Source organism: Arachis ipaensis, chromosome B3, assembly GCF_059453495.1.
Source record: "Arachis ipaensis isolate K30076 ecotype BB chromosome B3, ASM5945349v1, whole genome shotgun sequence".
NCBI lineage: Eukaryota > Viridiplantae > Streptophyta > Magnoliopsida > Fabales > Fabaceae > Arachis > Arachis ipaensis.
Genome location: NC_142438.1, coordinates 40,179,467 through 40,190,973, shown reverse-complemented (window position 1 = coordinate 40,190,973; position 11,507 = coordinate 40,179,467). Strand labels below are relative to the sequence as shown.

Sequence of the window (11,507 nt, the reverse complement as noted above, 5' to 3'; positions counted from 1 at the left end):
TCGGTACATATATACCATTAAAATGGTATTACTATTGTATAGTGAAATAATAATCGTCACCAACTTAAAATGATATTTTTCTTTTATTTTGAACATTTTTCTGCTGCAGAATTGTTCCGGTCTCAAGCAACTTTTTTAGAGTCTTTATTTATTTATTCATGCAACTTTGAACAAGGATCAACAAGCTTTGGATATGTAATAGAGTGAAAATTTCCACCCCATTTCCCCTCCAACCAAACATATTGTGGAAAATACAAGAAAAAGGAGATGGAATGGTTATGGTTTTAGAGTTTAAGATGAACACGAGAACACACTGCTGCTTTCTAACCAAATGTATCACAAGTGGTTTGAATTTCTAATTCCATTCTATACTGTTAGCACTAAACACAATGCATCTGGCCTTTGTCTAATTGTCTTCCACTCTATAGTAACTGACGACCTACAAGAATTACAATATTGATGGAGAGGGTAGAGCGGAAGGGAAAAATAAATTAGAGTCAACTTTCGAACTCAAGTGGAAAGGCTACATGTACCTAGTATAGGTGGTCCCAAACCATGACAGTAAGATGGATTACACAACAATGAACGGAGAGATAAAAAGACCACTAAAGAGTAACAGTCTTTTCAAGAAGAAAGTCAGACACACAATCTGGTACTCTTCACGTGGCTCAGTTGGCGAGAACTTCCGGCGTAGCACGGTCATCTTGACAGCCGTTGATCCCACAGGATTTGTTCATCGATCTTGCTCAGTTTCTTATCATCAAGGCGTTTCCATGTCTTGATTCTCTCCACACCCATCCAGGAATTCTTTCCCTTCTTAAGTTCAGCCATGATGATCCTTGCTCTCCTTGGCCAACCAGGCTTCCCATAGGCATGGTATCCAAAGCCGCCACCATAACAAAACCATATCCCATCCAAGTTTCCGCAGAAATCATTCGTGTGGTCATGGCCCATGAACACAGCCTTCACATCTCCCATGGAGACAAAGGTCTTCAAGGCCCCTGAGTTCACTCTTGGACAAGCTACGGCCTCTTGAAATTGGCCAACAATCTTTTTGTACCACAGCTGTGGAATTTCTGGGATCGGAATATGGAAAAATGCAAGTGCTGGTGGTTTGCTGAGGGGAATATCCTCACTTGGATTAAGAGGATCCTGTTTTTGCCCCTGTTAGTATGTGACCTGCAAGATGTTAATGTGAATCTAAAATAACATAAAATAATATTGTACAATTAAACATAAAATAATATAAATAATATTGCACAGTAGGACTAACACTTTTCACCATGACATTAATAATTTTGCTTAGATTAAGTGTTAAAGCTATGATGGTATGCTATCAAAGGTGAAATTCAAAAGGATGAAGGAAAAATGCTATTTAACCATCTAAACAATCACTATCTACCACCACCCAAAATTAACAATAAATAGAGAAAATAAAATATAAGTAAACTATCTTAAGCTCTAAGAAACTATAAGCCATATTAGGCGCAGAATTTAGAAAATTAAAGGTGTTGAATTCTTTTTCTATATTCACAACATATTAAAAGCATTTGAATGGTAGTTAAAACTCAACTTTGTCGGCCAAATGTATATGGCTATATCAACTATCAAGTTAGTCTTCTACAGAGTTTGATTCTTTATCATTGAGTAGATTGCTTGATGTCTAAAATGGACATCAGTTTAATTCTTCAACGTATCTTGGGATACCAACTTGATCCTTAATTGAATTGATTATTAATTTACCCGGTGCATGACTAATTTAAGAATTTGCTCTATCATTAATGACCAACAGATAACAATATTCAAACCAAACATTGTTAATTTCTTTTTTGGGATAAAAGAAGAATTTAAAAATCAAACATTGTTATTACCTGGAGCCAATTAAGTTGAGATTCCCTTATACCCTCATATGTTCGAAATCCCTGATAGAAAGCCCTTCCTCCACTGTCAAGAAAGAAAAGATTCAAAATGCTACTGTTTGCCATCGTGGAACCTGGAGCACCATATACTTTTATGTTATAATTCCCAAAGCCATCAATTTTAGTTGTCACACCACCTTTAGTAGTTCTAGTGAGACCATCAAATGATGGATTGATTTGAGAGACAGAATAATCCATAAGGGACATGAAGCTCATTAATTCTTCCCGATTCATAGATGATTCATGGTCATGGTTCCCCAGGACTGCTGCCCAAGGAATGCCCGACTCCATGGCAGGACCAAAGGCCTTACTAAGAGATTCTGCAGCATCAGGTGTACTTGATCCAAATATGTTATCCCCTAATTGGGATAACTGAACCAATGTTAATTAGGCACGAATGGCAAATCAAACACACACTCAAGAGAATATTTCTGAATTAAAAAGAAGACATTAGTACATTACCATATGGTAACTAAACATGAAAAGTAGGACCCCAACGAAAAGCAGCACAATTACCTTCAGCCATATTAGATATTGAACAGAGAAATAGTAGCGAAATATTTATTTTAGGCAGACATAAGTTGGAAGAATTATTCTAAACCAGATAATGCTTAAACACTGCTAGTTCCAAATACATTTGGATAGGTAGAAGATTAGCAACCTATTCAGAAAATTCCAAACAAATATTGTGTCTATAAACCCTGTCATTTGAAATCAGTAGGTACATCAAGCTCTAAGCAGTTGAACTCTGTCATTGAGTCCTCAAAGCTAAAAACCTAATTCCAAGCAGAACCTAACTTGTTTTAATTCTTTCTGTGTTTGATTTAGCAGGGGTAAGAAGGAATGGGAAAGTTTAGATATACCTTGAAGCTTGAATTCTCATTGTTTTAAGAATTGGGAGTTCTGGAAATGCTAATCTTAAATTCTCTTCATTGTTAAATGAAAAAAGAATTTGATAGTTTGACATTCTTTTCTTTATGATCACAAGATAGTAAATACATTTGCTTTTTCATTTAATATTTTCTTTGTTAATTGACTAATATGATAGACTGATATTTACATTGTACTCCTCAGGTCCTAAATAAGTGTCTCGTTATAATATGCACATGGATTAAGGAAATAACTGAAAACATCTTGATTTTCAATAAACTACATTAATTGTACAGAAGAATTACATACTCCTTATACTTTCTCATTCCATTTACTTTCTTTCATTCATTTAATAGAGTTATTAGTGGAAAAAAAATAATTATTGTTGTCTAACTTTTCTAAATGAACACTTATTTGGAACCAAATCAAATTAACACTTAATCAAAATGCAAGGGAGTAAAAAATACTCCTAAATACTACTAGAAACCAAATTCAAAATTAGATATTTTCAATGTCTTAAAATCTTAAAAAACAAACAAATTTTCCATCAATTAACAATTAAGAGGATCTACAAGGAGTCCAAATCATTTCTCTTATTAAGTATTAGGATTTAGGAGGATTTAATACAAGATGTTTTAGAAAGATAAATTAAACCCTTTTATTTCCCTTTTTCTAAATGAAGGTAAAATTATGCCATCTATCCTAGTCCTTATTGCTTAACCCTCCTTTCCCTAAATACATCCCTTTTCATTGCTCTACACTTCCCGCTGCAGTACGTTCTTATTTTTACTACAAATAAACCATAAAGCGATAGAAAGCTTTTCTATGAAACTTTCCTTTAATCTCCCAAGACCAACATCTAAACATAACAGCGACAAACCGTAAAATATCATTTCGTGCATATCCAATTAAGAACAAACTTCTTTTCACTACAGCTACATTTAGTATGTATTTAAGTCAACTCCCCTAACTTCCAAACTTCAAAACATTTCAGAAAAAGAAAATGTATTATGTATTATCATCTCCTACGTAATCAAAAGCATACAAGCCATTCACATCCATGCTTTACCAATCAAGCAAGACACAACAAGAAAGGAACTAATAACAATTAACAACAAAAAAAGTCAGAGAAAGTAGCAATAATTAAAGAAGTGTACCAGTGAAGGCAATGAAATCAGGATTCTCGGCGCGAATGATGCGCTCGAGAAACTGAGTGGTGTTGAGATCGGAGCAGAAATCGAACTCGGAGGACAAGACGTCTCGGCAGCGAGTGACCTTGCCGATGCCGTAGTGCATGTCCGCCACCTGAAGGATCTTGAAGGTTCCATCGGAACGGAAGCGAAGGGGGAGATCGGCGACCTTCTTGACGCGCACTGTTTCGTCTCCGTCGAGGTAGAGCTTGCGAGAGAGCAGGTGAGCGGCTGCCAGCACCAACAAGAGATAGAAGAGAGAGTTTTTGCGGTTCTGATGATGCTTTGTGTAAGGATCCATCACTGTGAATGTAATTTGCAGAGTGCCTGCTTTGCTATCGGTCACCTCTCCGACTCCAACGGAACGCTCCCAAAACCATATGTTTATCTGGTAGTTATTGGCAAACAGTTTCTGTTACCCTGTTTTTGGTCTGAAGGTAAAGAAAAACGGCAGGAGAAGCAATTTTCAGTACTTTTATTCGACAGTAAATAGCCATTTTGTAAGTGTCAAAATTAACTTTTGACAAAACAGACTTTAATATTTATTTTGATAAAATAACTTTTAAAAAATATATTTTATTTGATAAAGTGATTTAAACATTTAGTCAATAATTTATTTATCCAGACAACGATTAAATTTTTTATATAAATTATTAATTTATTTTTATTTTTTATATAAATTATTAATTTATCTTTCTCTCATCATTATTATCTCTTTACAAAATTTGAATCATTGGTGTGCTGCTAGTCAGAGAGTTCCTTTTAGGGGTGAGCACGACCCGGTCCGGCCCGAGATCCGGACCGGATCCAATAAAATTTGAGTCATGAAGACCTGGACCCGAAGAGATCCGGGGTTGACCCGACAGAAAAAAAATGAAACCTTGAAACTTGGTGAAACTGGGACCGGGCCATGGCTCGGGTCACCCAATAACTCAATTATGCGCTCATAGTCTCATACAATTTGAATCAGGGGGAAAAGGGGCTAGGGCACATTAACGCATCTGAGAAATTCAACCTCACTCCCTCAGCCATTCAACCTCACTCGCCCAGTCCTCAGTCCTCAGTCCCCACTCCCAACTCCCCACTCCCCAGTTCGACAGTCTCCACTCCGCCACTTCCCACGGCCGACGCCGACCAGTGACCCCTGACCTCATCTTCTCTCCCCACGGCCCACTCTCAGTCTCCTAGCAAGCAGCCACGGACGACGTACTCCTAGCAGTAGCAAGCACGCATCACGCAGTCCCCTGCTACTCCATCCTCGTCTTCCCAGCAAGCACGCACCAGGCAGTCTCACCCTACTACCCAGTCTTGAGTCTCTGGAGAAGCCGTTCGTTCGATGGACGACGGTGCTGCCCTACTTCTCGTGACGTGTCGCATCTGTGCTTGGCCCGGTCGTCTTCTTCCCTGCTCATCTGCTAGTCCTTCTCCTTCTGCTCCGCTCTCTTCTTCGGTCTTCTTCTCAAGTAAACAATTAATTTTGTTATTTAATTAATATTCTGATTAGGGATTAGGAATTTTGATAATTTGATTATAAAAATTTGTGAATTTAGGGATGTGGTTGTTGATTCTGATTATTAGAATTATGATTAAGGTTGTGGGTGTTGATTCTTTATTATTGTGAACTTTGATTATTGTGAATTTAGAGATGTTAAATTGTTGATGTGTTTGGTGTTTACTGATTTTTTTGCTAATTTATTTAGTTGATTATTATTTTGTTTAGTGACCAGTGTAATGTTTAGTTGATTATTATTTTGTTCTTCATGCATTATTATAAGGTTTCTATCTTTATGATTGAGGAGAATACAAGAACGAAAATTGAAGCTCAAAATCCTGTTGCTTCTGCTGAAAATCCTGCTGCTTCTGCTGAAAATCCTGCTACTTCTGCTATTAATGCCGCTACAACTCCTGCTGAACCACAAGTTAATGAAGAAGATAAGGATACAAACATTGAGAATCCAGAAGCTTCTCGTAGGGGAAAGAAATCGTATGTTTGGCAGTATTTTACTGAACTTCCGTTGGCTGAGACAAAGGGACAGCACCAGGCCAAATGTGATCATTGTCAGAAAAAATACGGTTGTCATCTTACTAAACATGGAACAAATTCTCTAAATAAGCACTTAAAGGGTGCTCATAAGTGGATATTTACTAAAGCGGAAAAGAAGGGGACACTTCATGGCTATATACCCAAAATTGAGGAAGAAGAGGATCTATGCAAAGCCTTTAAGGGTTATAACTTGGAAGATTGTAAGAAGTCTGTTAAAATATTTTCATAAAATTGCATGTTACATCAAACAAATATTTTCATGAAATTGCATCTGTTGCTTCTCAATTAACATCTTGGAGCCAAAATCACTGAATTGTTAGGAAGCATGGCATGTTCTATGAAACATAAATATGATAACTATTGGGGACCGGTTGACAAATTTAATCAATTGTTACTTGTTGCTGTTGTATTGGATCCTCGGTACAAACTAGATTATCTCTGTTGGTGTTTGGAGGATGTTTATGACAAGGAAGTGTCTACTAGCATGACTGGTTTTGTTAAACTCACATTAGACACGTTGCATAAGTTTTATGAAAAAGAGGTTGCCGATGATAAAGGGAGGGATGATGGTGGAGATTCATCTAGAGATATTTTTTATGACAATATTAAAGTCTCAGCTGGTGCCAAGGGCATTTCTGAAAATAGAGTGAATATGTGGAAAAAACAAAAAAGAGGGAAGGCTAATGCAGATAGCAAGTCAGATGTGGAGAGATACTTGGCCGAGGATACTGTGGAAGATGAGAATTTTGATATATTGGCTTGGTGGAAAGTGAATGCTTCAAAATACAGAATTCTTTCTCTCATAGCCCGTGACATCTTAGGTATTCCAGTTTCAACTGTTGCTTCTGAATCATGCTTTAGCACTGGTGGACGTGTGGTTGATGTCTTCCGTAGCTCTTTGTCACCATTAATGGCTGAAGCTTTGATATGCACTCAAAGTTGGTTGTGCTTTTTTAAACAAAGAGATGGAGATCAAGAGTTTGATTTATTTGATAGTAGTCAGAAGATTGTTGAAGGTACATTTATGATATTTTTATTATTTGTGACTTATTTATTTCAAGTAATAATCTTTTATATGAAAAATGAGTAACTTTATATGTTTTGTAGGTTTCATTAATGCATCCACATCACAAGGAACAAGTTGACAACATTAATGGCTATTGATGGATGATGGTTATTCATGTGGAATTATTGTTTTGTAAACTTTAATATTTTGATTTGTTTAGTTATTATAAGATTAAGCTAATGTTTTATATTTAGAATGCATAAGACTTTAAGACTAATGCATAATATTGTGTTGTTTGTATTGATTTAAATATTTAGTGCTATTAGACAATATTAGTATTGATTGTGGTTATGTTTTAATTTTAGAAAAGGTAAGGTAATGTGAATGGCCCGGTTTTGGCCCGGTTTTCACCCGGTATAGTCGTGGCCCAAAAGGGTATAGGTTTCATCGGGTCTAGGGTCGGGTTCGGGTCTCATAAATGGGCCCGGTGCATATTTCGGGTCGGGTGTGGGTCACGTCAAACCTGGTTTCACCCGGCCATGCACACCCCTAGTTCCCTTTATTCGCGCCACCATCATAAATAGGGATGTTCATAAAAAAAACTAAAATGTGGTTAACTGGTTAAAAAATCATAACCACATTTTGGTTAACCAGTTTAATAAAACAATTTTAAAAACTATATCCATATTTTTTAGAATTGATTAACTAAAGCCAAATTAAAAAAAAAATCGATTTTTAAGCAGTTAACCAAAACTAAAACCGGTTTTTCTCCCTTCTCTCTCCTCCTATCTCTCTCTTTCCCTTTTTTCTCTCCTTCTCTCCCTACTCTCTCTCTCTCTCATTTTTCTCTTTCTCCTCCTCCTCTTTGTCTCTCTCCTTCTCTCTCTTCCCCTCTTCCCTCTCTCTCTCTCCTTCCCCTCTTTCACAACCTCCTCTCTCTCTCTATTTCTCTCTCTTTCTCTCTCTTCTTTTTTCCCGTCTTTCTCTCCCCTCTCTCTTTCTCTCTCTCCCTTCCTTCCCCTCTCTCTTATCTTTCTCTCTCTCGCTCCCTCTTCTCCCCCTTCTCTCTCTCTCCCTTTTCCCTCTTTCGCTCTTCCTCTCTCTCCCCTATCTCTCTCTTTCCCCTTCTCCCTCTCTTTTTCTCTCTCTCTCTCTCCCCTCTCCATCCTCTCTCTCTCCCCTCCCCTTTTTTTTTTCTCTCTCTCTCTCTCCCCTTTCCCTCTTTCTCCACCTCCCTTTCTTTCTCTCTCCCTTATCTCTCTATCCTTCTCTCCCTCTCTCTCCCCATCTCTTCTTCTCTCTCATTTGCTCTTACCCTCTCTCTTTCTCTCCTTCTCTCTCTGTCTCTCTCCTTCTCTTCCCTCTTTCTTTTCCTCTTCCTCTCTCTCTCCCCTTGTCCTCTTTCTCCCTCCCCCTTCTCTCTCTTCCTCTCTATCTATTCATCTCTCCCCTTCCCCTCTCTCCCCTCCTCTATCTCCTCCTCTTCCTTTCTCTCTCTCTCCTCTCCTTTTCTTTCTCTCTCCTATCTCTCTTTTTTCTCCTCTCTTTTTTCTTCTCTCTCTCTTTCTCTCTCTCTCCCCTCTCCCTCCTCTCTCTCTCCCTCCCCTCTCACTCTCTCTCTCTCTCTCTCTCTCTCTCTCTCTCTCTCTTTATCTCTTTCTCTCTCTCGCTCCTCTTTCTTTCCTTTCCTTCTTTATTTCTCTCCCCTCCCCTCTTTCTCCTCCTCTTTCTTCTTTTTCCTTCTCCTCTTTCTTTTCCTACTCTCTCTTTTCTCTTTTTCTCTCCACCTCTTCTCACTCTCTATCTCTCTCCTCTCTCTTTTCTCCTCTTCTCTCCAAAGCGAGAGAGAGGAAGAAGAGAGAGAAGAGAGAGAGAGAGGAGGAGGATATAGAGAAGGAGAGAGAGGGAAAAGGGAGAAATGAAGAGAGAAAAGAAGGGGTGGAGAGAGAGAAAAAGAGAGAGAAAGAGTGAGGGCAAGGAGAGAGAGAGAAAGAAAGAGGAAAGAGAGAGAGAGAGAGAGAGAGAGGAAGACGAAAAGAGGGGAAGGAGAGAAAGAGGAGAAGGGGGAGAGAGAGAGAGAGAGAGAGAGAGAGAGAGAAGGAAGAGAGGAGAGGAGGGAGAGAGAAAAGGAGAGAAATGGAGAGAAGAAGATAAGAAAAAGTTACTCGTATCATTTAGAAAGAAAATTATTTACATTAGAAAAAATTATTTATAGAAAATGCTGAAAAGAGATAAGAAAGAAAAAGGAACGAAGCAATGGAAGGGATTTCATTATTTACAAATGTTACTCATATCATTTAGAAACAAAAAAAATAATTTTTAGACTAAAAAAATTCAATTTAAAGAAAAAGGTTAAAAATTTGGGTTTTGTCTGTAAAAAAATTAATTTTTGTGTAAAAACTGATTTTAAAGTATAAAAACTAATTTTTTGGTATAAAATTGATTTTTATTTTAATAACTGGTTAAAAACCGATTTCAAATTTTACTAACCGGTTAATGACCAGTTTTATCATGTACAACCAATTTGGTTAATTAACCATGACTATATTTTTGGTTAACCAAAAAATTGGTTTGGATTTTGAATTAACCAAACCATGAACACCCCTAATCGCAAACATCACCTTTGAATCAGTAAACTACCTCAACGACCCAAATTTCAACTTTGTTTAGCAGTTAATTAGCACCCGACGCATGCCCCAATGAGGAAATGGAGCACCCTTGCATGCTCCAAATAACGGTGTTTGGGTGCGGTGGGTTCACGTTGCATGATGCCATCCATCATGTGCTTGATGACGGTATAGGCGGGAGCTTGTTCTTCAACCTGGTGGCCGAATTGGCTCGCGGGTTGACTCAAATACTGGTTGAACAAGTTTGGAATCGTGAGGTGTTGTTGAGAGCAAGGAACCCTCCCCGGGTGGAGTCAGCGTTGGTCGGAAAGTTTGTGAATTTGGAAAAAGGGTTTTGCCGAACCAAACAGATGCCTGTGATGTTGTGAGGGAGCGCTTCCACATTCAGGACGAGTCCCTGGAAGCATTGAGAGATCATTGTTTGAACAATCCAATCTCAAACTCACAATTTTTGAGGTTCTTTCTGCTTACATTTAGAGGTCCAAGTAAGTAGTACTCTTCAATTTGTCAATTTTTAACATTAATTACAATTATAGTATACTCAGTTAACATACAAAGAGTGGTAAAACCAGCACTGTCAGATGAATATTGGGGTAACGTACTAACATTTGTGTTCTAATGTATGTTGAGGTGACTGTGAAGGATTTAATAGAGAGACCCATTTGAAAAATAGTGGAGCTAATCAAGAACTTCCTTATAGGGTGGGAGTAATAGCAGCGATGATGATGGAGTGAGTGAGTTTGGATAGTGAACATGGATAGTAACAGAGAAATGAGATGGAGAAAAAGAATGGGGTGGAATGGGAGTGACGATAGTGATGATAATGATAGGGGTAGCTTAGTAATGTCATTAAAATTTAATTGTTGACTGAATGAATACATTATTGACCAAATATTTAGGTCACTTTGTCAAATAGAATATATTTTTTGGGAGTCATTTTGTCAAAAATAAATGCTGAGCCGTTTTGTCAAAAATAGAATCTTTCGGGTGTCAAAATGGCTATTTACTCTTTATTCGATGAATGCTAAAGTACCATTAGAATTTATTATTTTTGACTATCAGATAGCCATTAATGTTTAAAGTATGAGATAAAATATATTGTTGAATTACTAGGCTATAGAAAATGAATTGATAACTAAGTGATGGCCAAAAATAATAAATTTTGATGATTTTTTAGTATTTTTTATTTAGTCATTATTTAATTAATACAAATATTAAACTGTCTTTATTAAATAAATTTTACTAATTTATATATATAAATTCTAAAAAATATAAATACAAACTGTATTGAATAATGTATGCAAACTCTAATAAATATATGTGTAAATTATATACTTTTTGTATATAAAACTTTTGTAAATATGAGTATAAATTATTACTAGTCAAATATTAGCCAAAAATAATAATATTTGTTGATCACGTAGCATTATTCAAGAGATAAATTGATTTGACTAACTAGAGAATAGAATTGCAACTTCCTCTGATAGAAAATGTTATTAACTTTTATTTTTTGGTATAGAAAAATGTTATTAACTTATTATTACATTTTTATACTAGTCCAACTCACCAAATGAAGATGTTGAAGAGATTTGGATGGGAGTCGAAACTAGAAAGGAGTATTGTGAAAAGAAAACACTAGGTGTATATCAAAATTAGTCATCAAAATCAGTCATCAATATAGAATACATATTGAAATACAAAATATACATTAAAACTGTTTGTACCCTAGCCCAAAATTTAAAGGCAGGCCCAGAAAACAGACAAAGCCCAAAGTCATAAACTCTACATATTCGACCTTCCCGGACCGACCTCCTAGCAATAGGAGTGTTCAAATCTAAACCAATCCAAATT

The 11,507-nt window shown here is 36.8% G+C and overlaps 1 protein-coding gene and 1 pseudogene across 2 annotated transcripts; one reads left to right on the top strand and one right to left on the bottom strand.

Moving 5' to 3' along the window:
* Positions 1 to 320: 320 nt before the first annotated feature.
* On the bottom strand, positions 321 to 4,494 carry PAP28 (purple acid phosphatase 28). 2 transcript variants are annotated; one of them, XM_016333449.3, is made up of 3 exons: positions 3,947 to 4,494; positions 1,872 to 2,278; positions 321 to 1,164 (listed from the first exon to the last, which is right to left on the bottom strand). In XM_016333449.3, the coding sequence occupies exons 1-3, from the start codon at positions 4,278 to 4,280 to the stop codon at positions 700 to 702; spliced, it is 1,206 nt and encodes a 401-aa protein (XP_016188935.1). In that variant the 5' UTR covers positions 4,281 to 4,494; the 3' UTR covers positions 321 to 699. The 2 variants fall into 2 exon arrangements, with proteins under 2 accessions (XP_016188935.1, XP_016188936.1); XM_016333450.3 differs by having other exon boundaries at positions 1,872 to 2,291; positions 3,947 to 4,400.
* A 5,142-nt stretch (positions 4,495 to 9,636) lies between these two features.
* On the top strand, positions 9,637 to 10,367 carry LOC148570379 (inactive tetrahydroanabasine acetyltransferase pauper allele-like; annotated as a pseudogene).
* Positions 10,368 to 11,507: the final 1,140 nt, after the last annotated feature.

What these genes read in the sequence shown, in the direction of transcription:
- PAP28 (XM_016333449.3), bottom strand. Translation starts at nt 4,280, where the DNA reads ATGGATCCTTACACAAAGCATCATCAGAACCGCAAAAACTCTCTCTTC. An exon ending in TGATTTCATTGCCTTCACTG is followed by an intron (nt 2,279 to 3,946) that starts GTACACTTCTTT and finishes TATCCCAATTAG; the next exon opens with GGGATAACATATTTGGATCA. An exon ending in CTCAACTTAATTGGCTCCAG is followed by an intron (nt 1,165 to 1,871) that starts GTAATAACAATG and finishes ACATACTAACAG; the next exon opens with GGGCAAAAACAGGATCCTCT.